Genomic DNA, 15,000 nt, shown 5'->3' with positions numbered 1-15,000 from the left:
TGCTGTACCACTTTTATGAATGTTCATTTCCTTTTTTTCACCGAAGCCTGAGGTGGGGGAGAAGAATATTGCCACCGAGTGTTCCCACTTCAGTCGTAAAAGCCGACAAAACCGGGACGGAGATAGCACTAGTCGTCCTATTTCCTTTAGCTCCAAAGGGAACATTCGGGAAAAAAGAGGGCTTGGAAGGGGCTTTCCAACCAGAACAGATGAGAGTAAAATGGAGGAGATAGGAAGTATGTTTGTGAAAGGAAAGATGGATATGGTGTCAATGAGTGAAACTAATTTGAAAGAGAGGGGTGAGTGTGAATTTGGGAGGGTGTCAGGAGTGAAGAGAGGATGAGGGAGAGAAGAAGTGGCTATACTCGTACTAGTAAGAGAAGAGATGGGTAAATGTGTGGTGGAGTGGAAGGAGATTTCTTCAAGGTTAATGTGGATGAAGGTGAAACTGGGAAGGGAGACATGGGTTCACAAGTCAGAATGACCTCACTGAATGGGCTGTGATTTTTTGTCCGTAACTGCTATGATCAAACGTCACTATGGTGTTCTAGTCTGTTTTTTGAGGGAATTACCAATTGATTCTGCTGTGTATTTAAAGGTGATCCGAGTTTTTCGATTAAAACTGCTTCTGCTATTTGTAGTCTGCGGTGATCATTTGTTCAGTAAATGATTGAAGTATAATCTCTTAAATCTGCTGTTTGTGGTCTTTTGTCATGTTGTAATGTGTAGTGAACAAAAATTCCACCATTGTAAAGATGGTGATAAAGCTTTTTTTTCTAGCGAAGTTCTGGTGAATCCAATGTAAGTATTTTGAAGGGATGCACAATTCCCTGTCTGGCATGTGTGCTTATACATTACATTGTTTTCACTCTGTTCTCTGGAGTTAGCTGTGTTGTTCTTCGTAATGAGTGACGCGGTTTTATTTGGTTTGTAATAGCAGACTAAGTTTATCTTAATATTATGTGCTGGGGTAACTCCGTTTTTAACTATTCTGATAGCCTTTTCCTCTTCTTTGCTGTGTTCATTATAAAACATCTTATAAAATATGTTGATAATTTCCAAATGGTCATTTTGTTTCGACGAATCTTCAAGGAATCTCTCCATTGTACGACGAATACCATGTTCTATATTGGCATCGGGAAACCCACTTTTGGTTAGGAGTTGCCTGATGTGTTCGTTGTGAGTATCTTGCCAGGTGCTGCAATGTGTGAAGGCTCTTTTGGCAAATGCAGCAACAACACTTTTTTTTTTTTTGTAATTGCTGCTGCATTCGCCCCTGGCGTTCATGACAGTCCCGTTCTGCAAATAGTCTTTTCCTCTTCTTTGTTGTGTTCATTATAAAACATCTTATAAAAGATGTTGATAATTTCCAAATGGTAATTTTGTTTCGACGAATCTTCAAGGAATCTCTCTATTGTACGGCGAATACCATGTTCTATATTGGCATCGAGAAACCCATTGTTGGTTAGGAGTTACCTGATGCGTTCAAGTTCGTTGTGAGTATCTTGGCAGGTGCTGCAGTGTGTGACAGCTCTTTTGGCAAATGCAGCAATAACACTTTTTTTTGTAATTCCTGCTGCATTCGCTCCTGGCGTTCATGACAATCCCGTTATTAGTGGCCTTAGTGAACACTGAGGTTTTAATTTTGGTGTTGTTAATATCAACGAGGACGTCAAGGAAAGGGAGTTTTCCATCTGTGCTTTATTCCGTAGTTTTCTGTGAACTTCTGGACTAGAAGAGCAAGGCATTGTGGGGTATCGAAGGAGAGGAGGCAGTCGTCAATGTATCTAGTATACACCTTAGGTCTTTTTGTTCCTTCAAATACACGTTCTTCGACTGCTCCCATATAAAAATGAGCAAATATTATTATTATCATTATTATATGGTGCTAGGGTTGGACGCGGGGGTGATGAGCCGGGGAATGGAGATGGTTTGAGAGGGTGCAGAGGGTGGAGAGGGGTGGGTGATGGGCCGGTTGTTGTTTGCTGGGGACGCTGCGCTTGCAGCAGGATCGGGGAGGGATTGCGGAAGTTGGTGACGGAGTTTGGGAGGGTGTGTGAGGAGGGGAAGTTGAAGATGGGTGTGGGTGGGGGTAGGGTGTACTGGGGGAGAGGATGGCAGCGGGTTGGAGGTGAATAATGGGGGAGGGAGGCTGGAGGAGGATGGCTTTGTATGCTTGGGTGTGGGTGTGGCAGGAAAGGGATGAGTGGAGGTGGAGGTGGAATGTAGATTGAGAGGGGCGGGTGCCTTGGGGGATTGGGAAGTGTAATGAGAGGCGGACGTTTGGCTTATTTGTATGATGATAAACCTTAAAAAAGAAAGAAAGAAAAAACACTTACGAAGATAATTTTTTTACCAATATAGGAACTACTGTAGCCCAGACATCGCCCTCGGCTCGATCAATCTGAAAAAAAAAAAAAAAAAAATCGAAACCACAAATAAATAGACTGCAAGGATATACGAATCACACACACACACACACACACACACACACACACACACACACACACACACACACACACACACACACACACACACACACACACACACACACACACACACACACACACACACACACACACACACACACACACACACACACACACACACACACACACAGACAAACACACACACACACCCTTGTATACACACACACACACTTGTACACACGCACACACACACACAAACACACACACACACACACACACACACAGTGAGCTCTGAGCTCACTGCCGTAGGGTGGTGTCTGGCTGTCTCGAAAAGAGGCTGCAGCAGATCCGAGGTGAATACACACACACACACACAAATACATATATATATTGCAACAATAATCACTATAACGCGTGACGCAAAGATATTGCAGAAACCATAGGGAAATTAAAGTTGGAATACTGAACGTTTTCGTCCATTACGACATCCTCAGAGTACAAGAAAGAAAAAAATAGAACACAATATTTATACAGAAGTAAGAAAACTGGGAGAGGTTATAGCCAAATAAAACCTTCGGACATTATCCATACATACACATTCAATTACACATGGAAATGTTAATGATAATACAAAAAATACATACAAATGGAAATAAGAATGGTAATAGTAACACAAAACAAAACAAAAAATTCAAAAGAACAAAACCATGTGGCCGAAAGGTCCATAGGACATTTGGTACAATTAGGAAACTTGATACTGCTTTACTCTCCTATGATTATAAAATTGTTTAGTTAAACCAAAACACAAGTTAATATTATTATCAAATTGTACAAAAAACAGAACACAATATTTAATAGAAATAAGAAAACTGGAAAGGTTATAGCCACATAAAACCTTCAGACGTTATACATACATACACACTCATATACACATAGAAATATTAATGGTAACAGTAAATGAAAAAATGCATACACATTTAAATAAACCTAAACTCAAGTTAATATTATTATCAAAATTGTTCTTTATGAAACAGGATTCAATGATGTTCCTATCTAAAGCTGAATTACAATCAACAATTTTCTTAACGTTGTGTTCTGGTTTAACTAAACAATTTATAATCATCGGATAGTAAAGCAGTACCAAGTTTCCTAATTGTACCAAATATCCTATGGACCTTTCGGCCACATGTTTTTTTTATTTTTTTTTTATTTGTGTGTTACTATTACCATTCTTATTTCCATGTGTATATGAATATGTATGTATTTTTTTATTATTATTACCATTAACATTTCCGTGTGTAATTGAATGTGTATGTATGGATAATGTCCGAAGGCTTAGTTTGGCTATAACCTCTCCCAGTTTTCTTCTGTATAAATATTGTGTTCTATTTTTTTTTCTTTCTTGTACTCTGAGGATGTCGTAATAGACGAAAACGTTCAGTATTCCGACTTTAATTTCCCTGTGGTTTCTGCAATATATATATATATATATATATATATATATATATATATATACATACATACATACATACATATGCCAAGGCTTTTTCCCCCTTACAAGGGAGGTAGCCAAAAAGGGAAAGGCATAAAATAATTTCCACCCATTCCATCCCCGAATACACTCCACACCCCTCCACCCTCCCTCTTATCTGAGCACCTCCTGGATGACGGGTCATCCCTGCACCTTGTCCACTGCCCTGGGTCAGAAGCAGTGTCGCAAGACACAGCACATCCACAGCAAGGCCGCTTCATTAAATCGGCGAACCCCCTCTCCGTACCCCCATTGCATAAAAGGAGAGGACGGGGAGAAATCCCTTCGGGCTGCGTCAAATTTTGCTCACACATACTACCTCACCCCCCATCCCCCCGTCCATTCCACCTCATGCAATCACAACATCATCCATATACAAACATTTTCCATTCACCCCTGTCTTCTGTCCTCTCCCATCCTTCTTCAACAGACATTCCCCTCTTCCCCAAAGCCCCCTTCACCCCATCCATCCATCTCATCCTAGGACGTCCCCCTCATGTTCACTCCCTCCACATCTGCCTTCCATACCTCATTTACTAGTCTTTCTTCATTCATTCTTTCCATGTGTCCAAACCATCCTAATACTCTTTCATCAACCCTATCTCCCAGATCCTTTTCCACCCCTGTTCTCCTCCTCACCTCCTCATTTCTCACTCTCTCTAGCCTAGTAACCCCTGTCATACTTCTCAGACACCTCATCTCAAACACATTCAAACTCCTTCTCTCTTCTTCTCTTATATTCCATGTTTCTGCCCCATACAGTGCTGTTGGCACAATCACTCCTTCATACAGTCTCCTCTTAGCATCCATTCCCAAATGTCTATTCCTCATTACACTCTTTAATCCACCAAGGCATTTACTCGCTTCTCTCAATCTACATTCTACCTCCACCTTCACTCCACCTTTTCCTGCCACATTTGCACCCAAGTATCTAAAACTATCCATTTCCTCCAGTCGCTCTCCCTTAATGCTCACTTCCAGTCTACTGCCACTTTCACCCCTTGTACATCTCATCACCTTACTTTTACCCACATTTATCTTTAGCTTTCTTCTATCACATACTCTCCCAAACTCTGCCACCAACTTCCTCAATCCCTTCTCCGATCCTGCCACAAGCGCAGTGTCGTCCGCAAACAACAGCTGGCTCACCTCCCACTTTTCCCCATTTTCTTTAACCATCTCCAATCCCTGACCCACTACACTTGCATTTACCTCTGGCATCACCCCATCCATGTACAAGTTGAACAGCCAGGGCGACATAACGCATCCTTGACGAAGTCCCACCTTTACCTCGAACCACTCACTCTCTCCATTTCTAATCCTGACACACGCTCTACTACTCTCATAAAAAGTCTTGACAGCTCCCAGAAGCTTTCCTCCTATCCCGTATATCTGCAATATCTGCATTACCTCCCACAGTGCCTTTCTGTCTACCCTATCATAAGCCTTTTCCAGATCCACAAAAAAAAAAAATCCTTCCCTTTCCTATAGCTTTCTCGCATATCTATCTTACCACAAAGATCTGATCTACACAACCTCTACCCGTCCTAAATCCACACTGTTCCTCACCAATTACTCCTGTTCCTCTCCTAATCCTCTCAATCAAGATCCTCCCATAAGCCTTCCCAACTACACTAAACATTCACACTTGTCCCCTTTTCCCTTGTAAAGAGGAACTATACAGGTACTCCTCCAGTCCTCTCTCCAGCAAACATTAAATAACCTCACCAGCCAGTCCACCATCACTGAACCTCCCTTTTTCAGACATTCTGCATGGCATCCATCCAGACCAGGTGCCTTACCAGCTTTCATCATCTTAACAACTGCCTTCACCTCATCATTCCTTTTTTCTCCCCCATTCTTCTCACTCATCACTCTCATTTTCTTAGCATTTCCCACTGCAGCTATCTTTCCTTCCCTATCCTCCTTCACATTTAGCAACTCCCTAAAATATTCTACCCATCTTCCCCTTACTGCCTTCTCTTCCATTATCATCTCTCCATCTGCACCTTTTACCTTTTCTTCTCTACTTGATTCGCCTCCTCTTCCTCTCTTAATTTCTCTCCAAAACATTTTTTTTATTTCTTTCAAAATTTTCTGTCATACTCTTACCCCACTTCACATCTGCTCTCCTCTTTGCCTCCTTTACCTTTTGCTTTACTTCTCTTTTCTTTTCTTTGTACCTCTCATATGACTCCCCCGTCCTATTTTGTAACCAATCTGTGAAAGCTCGCTTCTTCTCTTCTACAACCTTCTTCATTTCCTCATCCCACCATTCACTACACTTTCTTCTATTTTCTCCTGTCCTTCTTGGTCCACACACCATCTTTGCACACTTTATGACTCCCTCCTTGAACCATCCCCATTCCTCCTCCACACCCAGCTCCACTCTATCCTTTACTCCCTCCCACTCCTCCTTCAGCTTCTTTTCGTACTCCTTCTCCTTTCCCTTATGTATTTCAACAACCACAATGCACTTTAATTCTAAGCCATTCAAAGGCCGGCATGCTGAAATTGAAATGTAGTACTGCCCAGGACTCGATAAAGTGTATCTCTAATCACTGGGACACATTCCGTGTTATGCATATACATACATACATACATACATACATACATACATACATATATATATATATATATATGTATATATATATATACATATACATATATACATATATATATATATATATATATATGTGTGTATACATATATATATATTGTTAAAAACAACTGCGCATTCGGCGCTACAAACACACATACACACACACACACACGCACACACACACACACACACAGACACACACACATATACATATATATATGTGTATATATATATATATGTGTGTGTGTGTATATATATATATATATATATATATACATATATGCATGTATATATATATATACATATATATATATATATATATATATATATAAATATTGTTAAAAACAACTGCGCATTCGGCGCTACAAAGCTTCTTAAGTAGACCTTCAAGTCTTCTGAACGTATATTTTTGGTTTTCACGGGACAGACGGAATAATAAACTTCCAGTAGACATTAGGAACTATTGTTGAGTAAAAGTATACAGACGTTTCGCTAAACGCAGTTAGCATTTTTGATGTAACAGAAACAGAGAATATAAGACATAATATACATAGAAAAAAAGCTCTGGGTGAGGTTACAACATAAGACGCGGGGGGTGGTCACATTACATGTGTGGGATGACGGGGGATTTTGTCACTTGTGGGACAAATGTCCGTTGAGGGCCAAGTGACCTCTCTATGTCTCTGGTAGAACGCCGGAGAGGGACTTGGGTGTCAGTGTGATTGGAAGGTATGTTGTTGTGGTTGAGAAGGCTACTAGTCCTAGGGAGGAGCTTCATGCTGGGTAGTATGGTAGGGGCTTCCACTTGTCTGTTGATAGTAGGTTGTAAGTCTCTTATGATAAGTTCCTCCAGAAAGAAAAGTGATTTGTGTGTTGCGTGTTTCTAGTAGGTGTAGTTTGGGGCCTCCACTTGACAAGTGGGAAGACATACTTCTCGACAATGTCGTTCTCGTTTGGCCAACGTAGCAGTTGAGAGGTGTACGGTCCTCTAGGGGGCAGGGAAATTTGTATATTGCGTTGGTGGAAGTGGGACCTTCGGAGCGAGAAGTGTTATTTCTAATTAAAAGTGTAGCTATTTTATGGTTGCGTTAATATATGGAGAGACGAACTTTGTCATTCTCACTTTTGGGTTTTATGTTCCGATGAATAATTGTGTTCAGAACCTTCGCATCTTCCTTGTAAGCTGTGGACATTTGCGCACGGTAAAACAAGGTAAAAATCTCACCTTCGCCTGCTATTGGGGCGGGAGGCCCGTGGTACCATTTGTTGATGACACTTTTTAGGACACGCTGGCAGTCTTGATTGGAATGTCCATTATTAACCAGAACTTGAGTAGCCCTGTTTATTTCTGCTTGAGTGGAGGTCAAGCGTGAGCAGTGGGTGAGTGCCCCCCTAAAGAAGGCATTAATGGTACAGTCTTTGTATCGTTGGGGGCACTCATTGTTTCCACTAAGATAGAGACCAGGGTTGGTGGGCTTAACATAAAACGGAAGTGGAGAAGTTGTCGTCGTCTTAATGAAGCAATACATCAAGAAGCGGAAGAAAGTCTTCTTCAGTTGTGAATCTTAATCCTGATGTTTCTTCAAACAGGTTACGGAGTGATTCTCTTTCTTGTGTTGACGAAGACATGATGAAAATATCGTCAGCATGTCTGCCATACACTATTTACCGATCAGGATTTTCTCTAAAGCTAGACATCCCTGAAATTCACCTTTGTCGCCTGCTCGAGATCTACACCATGGAGACTGCCTTCCGGTGTCCCCGCGGTAACCTCTACCAGCAAGTTGACGGTGTGGCGATGGGTTCCCCCTTAGGAGTCTTCTTTGCAAAAATTTTCATGGGGTCAATCGAAAGGGAATATTTTTCAGTCCAAGACAAACCCATGGTGTATGGAAGAAACACTTCTCGCTCCGAAGGTCCCGCTTGCACCAACGTAGTATACAAATTTTCCTGCCCCCTAGAGGACTGCATGCCTCTCGACTGTTACGTTGGCCTAACGAGAACGACATTGTCGAGAAGAATATCTTCCCACTTGTCAAGTGGAGGCCCCAAACTACATCTACAAGAAAGACACAACACACAAATCACTAGGAAACTTTTATAAGACAACACCGTCATTCTCGCTTAAGAATCAGAAAAATCTAGATTTTCTTTCTGGAAGAACTTATCATAAGAGACTTACAACCTACTATGAACAGACAAGTGGAAGCCTCTACCATACTACCCAGCATGAAGCCCCTCCCAAGGACTAGTAGCCTTCTCAACCACAACAACATACCTTCCAGTCACATCGACACCCAAGTCCTTCTCCGGCATTCTACCAGAGTCATAGAGAGGACACTTGGCCCTCAACGGACATTTGCCCTACATGTGACAAAATCCCCCGTCATCCCACACATGTAATGTGACCACCCCCCGCGTCTTAAGTTGTTACCTCACCCAGAGCTTTTTTTCTATGTATATTATGTCTTGTACTCCCTGTTTCTATTACATTAAAATTCTAACTGCGTTTAGCGAAACGTCTGTATACTTTTACTCAACAATAGTTCCTAATGTCTACTGGAAGTTTATTATTCCGTCTGTCCTGTGAAAACCAGAAATCTACGTTCAGAAGACTTGAAGGTCTACTTAAGACACTTTGTAGCGCCGAATGCACAGTTGTTTTTAACAAAAAATGTTTAAAAGAAAACCTGCTGCCAAGATTTACCATATACATATAAAAATATATATATATATATAAATATATATATATGATATATATATATATACATATATATATATATATATATATATATATATATATATATATATATATATATATAAATATATATCAAGGACTACTATTACACAGGACGTGCGCACCCAGATCCCTGGGTCCGCTAGCGAAGGCCAGTCCAGTGTAGAGTCGCCGCTCCTAGTGTTTTCCCACTAGATCTATTATTTTTTGCCTGAATCTAGTAGTCTAGTGATTTTTCGTCATGGATATCAAGAATCTAGTATATTTTGAAGGGCCTAATAAAAACTTTTAATTTTGCATTACGGAGCCAAATTCTTGGAGCCAGATGCTAGATTGAAAAAGTTTGAGCCAAACACAGAAAAATAGTGGCAGATCTGGCACCAAAAGTGCTAAATTGGCAACCCTGCCTACTAATCACGCAACCATCCTACAAAGTACAAAATATAGCAGGCTGTCGCACTCGCGTCGAAGTTTGTATCGGTTTTCGCAAAATGTTATTTTTCTGCTTCATTTCTGTCTAATACTTTTTGAAATATTCCATGAAAGCATTGTTTGTCATTGAGAGGTTTTGAAAATTAGCTATAACACATTCACACGTACAGTTACTATGAATTGAATGTATATCATCATACGAACTCCATAGAAATTGTCAAATTGGCGCACTTGTTATTTGCTTATAGTATGTTTGCGCGATTGCTTGGTTACATTAGTAAATAGATGGTTGCAGGACGGTTGAGGTTTGTATTATCCGAATTATTAGTTTGTGCAAATTTTTAAGTGCAGAATCGTAAAGAGCAATGCAACAACAGTCATGCCTGCATACAAGTGACGAGTTTAGCTCATAGTTGTCTACTTGACTAACTAGTGATTGGTTGTGAAAGTTTGGATTATTGCACCATTACAGGCAGTGGTAATTAGTTTGATGTATACAGTTTTCTAACTTCAAAATGTTTTCATGTGTATGTTGTGTAATATAATTCGAATCTAGTAGATTTTTGTTCAATGTAGTTTTTGGCAAGCTGTTTAGGTTTTTATCATTTTCCAGAGTGGCAACACTGGTCCAGTGTGCTACTAGCAATGGAGGTGTTAAGGTTGTGTTACTCCGTCTTTCCCGTGTGGGTGCATTTAGAAGTGGATTGTATTCGTTTACATAGGTTCTTGCTGATTTTGTGTATTCAAAATGCCGAATAAGTGTCGTGTTGTGAACTGCAACGGTAATTATAACAAGGATAACAGATGCCGAGTGTTTCGACTGCCAAAAGATCGTTATGAAAGACAGAGGTGGATTGATGTGCTGCCACCACGTAAGAACTTTGTTGTTGATTCTGACAGATTTTTCATTTGTGAGAAACACTGGGGTCCCAACACGTCTTCTATCAAATTGCCTGGTGGTTCTACGCGACCTGCGATCCCTCCCAGTGTCTTCAATGTGCCTGTTTCATGTCTACCATCTTCAAAACCCGCACCTCGCCCGGCGAAGGCCGAAGACAAGCAACTGAGGTATTTTCTTCAGAAAGATACGGTTACTTCACTTGATGCTTTTAGACCTGAACGTGACCTACAGAAGCGGTACAAGAACTTAATTATTTCAAGATCGGAAGAAAGGTTAGTGTGTCTGTTCATGACAGAAAATTTCAGTGAGTGCAGACTGTCTGTGATTGTCGAAAATACGCCCACATTGTGTAGCCCACTGATCTGCCGTGCATTCAAGAAGGGCATTAGTGTACCACTGGGTAAGACACTTCATCCCAACAATGGTTTGAGGTCGTATGGTCAGTTCGCCGAAGCTGTGCGCTTAGCCATTAACTATGACATCCCGTTTGACAAAAAGATTGAGGTTATTGTCACTCTTCTTCAAACCCACACGTCAGCCTGTGTAAACACCGAAAATGAGGAGCTGGTATTTTTGACACGTCAGTTGGAATTTTTATCACAGAAACAGTTTTCCATGAATGATTATTGTTTTGCTCTTGAATTATACCCCAAGTGTAGTTAGTTATGAGCAGCTCAGAGACTTTTTGGTGATGCCAAGGAAACGCAAGCTGCAGTACATCACTTCATCTATTGACATGGATCAGGTGATGAGGGAAACGTTTGCCAAAGTGAAGACACTGCAGCAGAAGAATGTATTTCTCTTGATAGATGAAGTACATATTCGGCCAACTGTTGCATTTTCTGGTGGGGTTCTGAGTGGCATGGCAGTGAATAAGCCAGACTGCAAGGCCACTTCTATGCAATGTATTATGATGAAGTCGCTGCACAGAGGGTCTAGTATTATGATTTCTGTGACACCCTTCCACAAGCTTACAGCAGCATACCAGCTTGAGCGTGTGAAGGAGGCGGCAGCTGATGTTGAGAGGGCAGGTGGGCGTGTCATCGGGTCTATCACAGACAACCACAATATAAACCAGCAGTACTGTAAGCTGTTTGAGTTTCCAGGTGATTGCCGTGCCACAGCCAAGCATCCTCTTGACAAAGAGCGTGCCAACCCTGGTGTCCACTAATCTCATACAATAATACCTGCTTAGTCCGGCTAAAATTGGCATTTCAAAGCATAATAGTGACTTAGAAATTTTTTCTTATTTCACTATAAAAGTTTATATTAACTTATACTGCATTGAATAAGTCAATAGTTGATATATTTGTTAGGTTTCTAGTTTTGATATATTTGTCCAATATAAAATGTTTCGTTACAAAGAAAGCACTGGCCTCCGCTAGCGGAGCCAGGAATCTGGGTGCGCACGTCCTGTGTAATAGTAGTCCTTGATATATATATCTATCTATATATATATATATATATATATATATATATATATATATATATATACATATGTATATATATATATATATATATGTATATATATCTATTAATTTCTAAACAGAAATGTAGTAGCACATTTGTAAATGACACACAGGAACCCACAGTCGGAGAAAATAAACTTCGAATAAAGAAGAATCCTATATTTCGGCTATCAACTGTAGCCCTCTCCAGGAAAGTACTTTCCTGAAGAGGGCTACAGTTGATAGCCGAAATATAGGATTCTTCTTTATTCGAAGTTTATTTTCTCCGACTGTGGGTTCCTGTGTGTCATATATATATATATATATATATATATATATATATATATATATATATATATATATATATATACATATATATATATATATATATATATATATATATGTACATATACACGTATATGGAAAAGGTGGGTGAAGGAGACACGAATTAGAATCTAAATGTATTTCTGAATAAACTTCAATTGTAATTCCTGTCTTCTTCACCCACCTTTTCCAACCTATCACAATATCTCGACAAATATACTATATATATATATATATATATATATATATATATATATATATATACATATATATGTATATTATATATATGTATATATGCATCTACATATATATATATAACCAATAATGGTTATGCTAACTGTGATTTTGACTGCATAACCTATAAATTACTGTGTGAACTTGGGTCCAACCAAAGCGCCAATAAGCCTAATTTTATTAACGTTTTTTATCGTAACACCTTCAGTGATGCCTACAAAAAAGATGAAAAAGCAATCAAGGACATAATTAAGAAAAATTGTCACCCCACTAAAGAGAACCATGAGATCCGAGTCCTTATATACTATCGTAACCCTAGACCCTGTTCAATGGTGATGAAAAACAACTGTAATAGTCGAGCTGACTTTACATCTAAAGCCAACGTGGTGTTTTTATTCAAATGTCCAGCCGAGAATTGTACGTCTCGCAATATCACATACGTCGGGCACACCAGATGTACTCTCAGCCGAAGACTAACGTTTCACCAACAGGACGGAGCGATCACGGACCATTATTTAAAATATCACAATCGAAATATTGACAGAGACACCTTAGTTCAATGTACCAAAATTATTGCGTACCATCTGGACCCTAGAAGGTTGAAACTTTTGGAGGCATTCCACATCAGGGACTCTGCCCCCACTATAAACATTCAGTCGGACATGACGTCCAGTATTAAGCTGTACAGTAGCGCTAACCTGAGACATCGCTACATTGAGGTCCCCTCTCCCCCTCCCTTTCCACCCCCCACTCCCCCACCACCCAGACGACCAGCCAGACTCCGTAATGGGAACTCGGATATCATTTGTACTTTCCTTGTAGACGTAAGTAATAACTCTCGTTATATATCTTTTGTTCTACCTGTATATTTGTATTTGTATTTTTGTAATTTATTTTGTAACTTATATGTACCAACATTTGTATTCATTATTGCAGAAATTTTGTCAATCCTGATGATGTCTCTTTGAAGACGAAAGCTCGAGAATATTAAATGGAGAACTATGGAGAACTTGTATCAGCTCACCCTACAACTGGAAAAAAGTTGACAAGACAAATAGAAAACATTAAGAAAAAGTTGAACAATTGTCAGAATGCTGTCGTATTTAATTCTACATGCATATATATATATATGTATATACATACATACATATATATATATATATATATATATATATATATATATATGTGTGTGTGTGTGTGTGTGTGTGTGTGTGTGTGTGTGTGTGTGTGTGTGTGTGTGTGTGTGTGTGTGTGTGTGTGTGTGTGTGTGTGTGTGTGTGTGTGTGTGTGTGTGCGTAACTGAAGGCGGAGGAAGTATACGAGGGGTAATGGAAGAATTTTACTGCCTTAACGTTTCGACCCATAGGGTCTTGATCACAAAGCTTAACAACAAATTACAACATGGACATTTTATACACAGGCATGTCATCACACAGGGTGCCTAGGAAAGGTCGTCGTTCTCGGAACATTTGTTCGACCACGACGACCTTTCATAGGCACCCTGTGAGATGATATGCCTGTGTATAAAGTGTACATGTACTTCATTAAACGTTAAGGCAGTAAAATTCTTCAATTATTCCTCGTATTCTTCCTCCGCCTTCAGTTACATTTGTCATAGTTTAAATCAATATATATATATGTATATGTATATATATATGTATATATATACATAAATATATATATATACAAATACATATACATATATATATATATATATATATATATATATATATATATATTATGTATATATACACACACTAGCCAAATTACCCTCGCGTTGCTGTGGGTAAATGATGATCATTTTAATTTTGATAGAATTTGTGGAGAAAAGTTACAGGTATCAATATAATTCAATGGAAAAGGTAACACAAATAAAATGTTAAGAAAGTAAGAAAAAATCAATTTGAGGAAGGAGACGCCCTTTGGAAATAAAATATATTCGGTCGTAGGAGAAGAATTGAATTAACCTTTCATTATCTTTGAAATTCAGTATATTACTGCCCTCGAAAAAGTAAAATAAAAATAACCAATATCTAAACATTTGGTAAAATTATACAATCATTTTACATTTACATGCTTTCTCCTTACAAAGGCTATCATAGTTCGTGACAATATTAATTTCACAAATATAAATAATATTTATGGACACATACAATGGTTTGTTTAATCATAGTAATTTTGTCAAAAAGTGCTAATCGTGTTAAGGGGACACTACAGTAGTGGTGTGTTACCCCCCACCCCCATACCCCTTTAACCCTTAACCCTAGCCAAAATAATATATATATATATATATATATATATATATATATATATATATATATATATATATATATATATATATATATTTTTAAATTAAATATAA

The 15,000-nt window shown here is 39.1% G+C and overlaps 1 protein-coding gene across 1 annotated transcript in view; it reads right to left on the bottom strand.

The window, feature by feature from the left end:
- LOC143040231 (anti-lipopolysaccharide factor-like) overlaps positions 1-15,000 on the bottom strand; it is a 42,542-nt gene that overhangs the window by 17,992 nt on the left and 9,550 nt on the right. Inside the window, exon 2 of the mRNA XM_076210943.1 lies at positions 2,340-2,404. Within this exon, the coding sequence (XP_076067058.1) occupies positions 2,340-2,404 (65 nt within the window). The remainder of the gene's footprint in view (positions 1-2,339; positions 2,405-15,000) is intronic.

Source organism: Oratosquilla oratoria, chromosome 28, assembly GCF_046742065.1.
Source record: "Oratosquilla oratoria isolate Oo_2021 chromosome 28, ASM4674206v1, whole genome shotgun sequence".
NCBI lineage: Eukaryota > Metazoa > Arthropoda > Malacostraca > Stomatopoda > Squillidae > Oratosquilla > Oratosquilla oratoria.
This window is presented reverse-complemented; position numbering and strand designations above follow the sequence as displayed.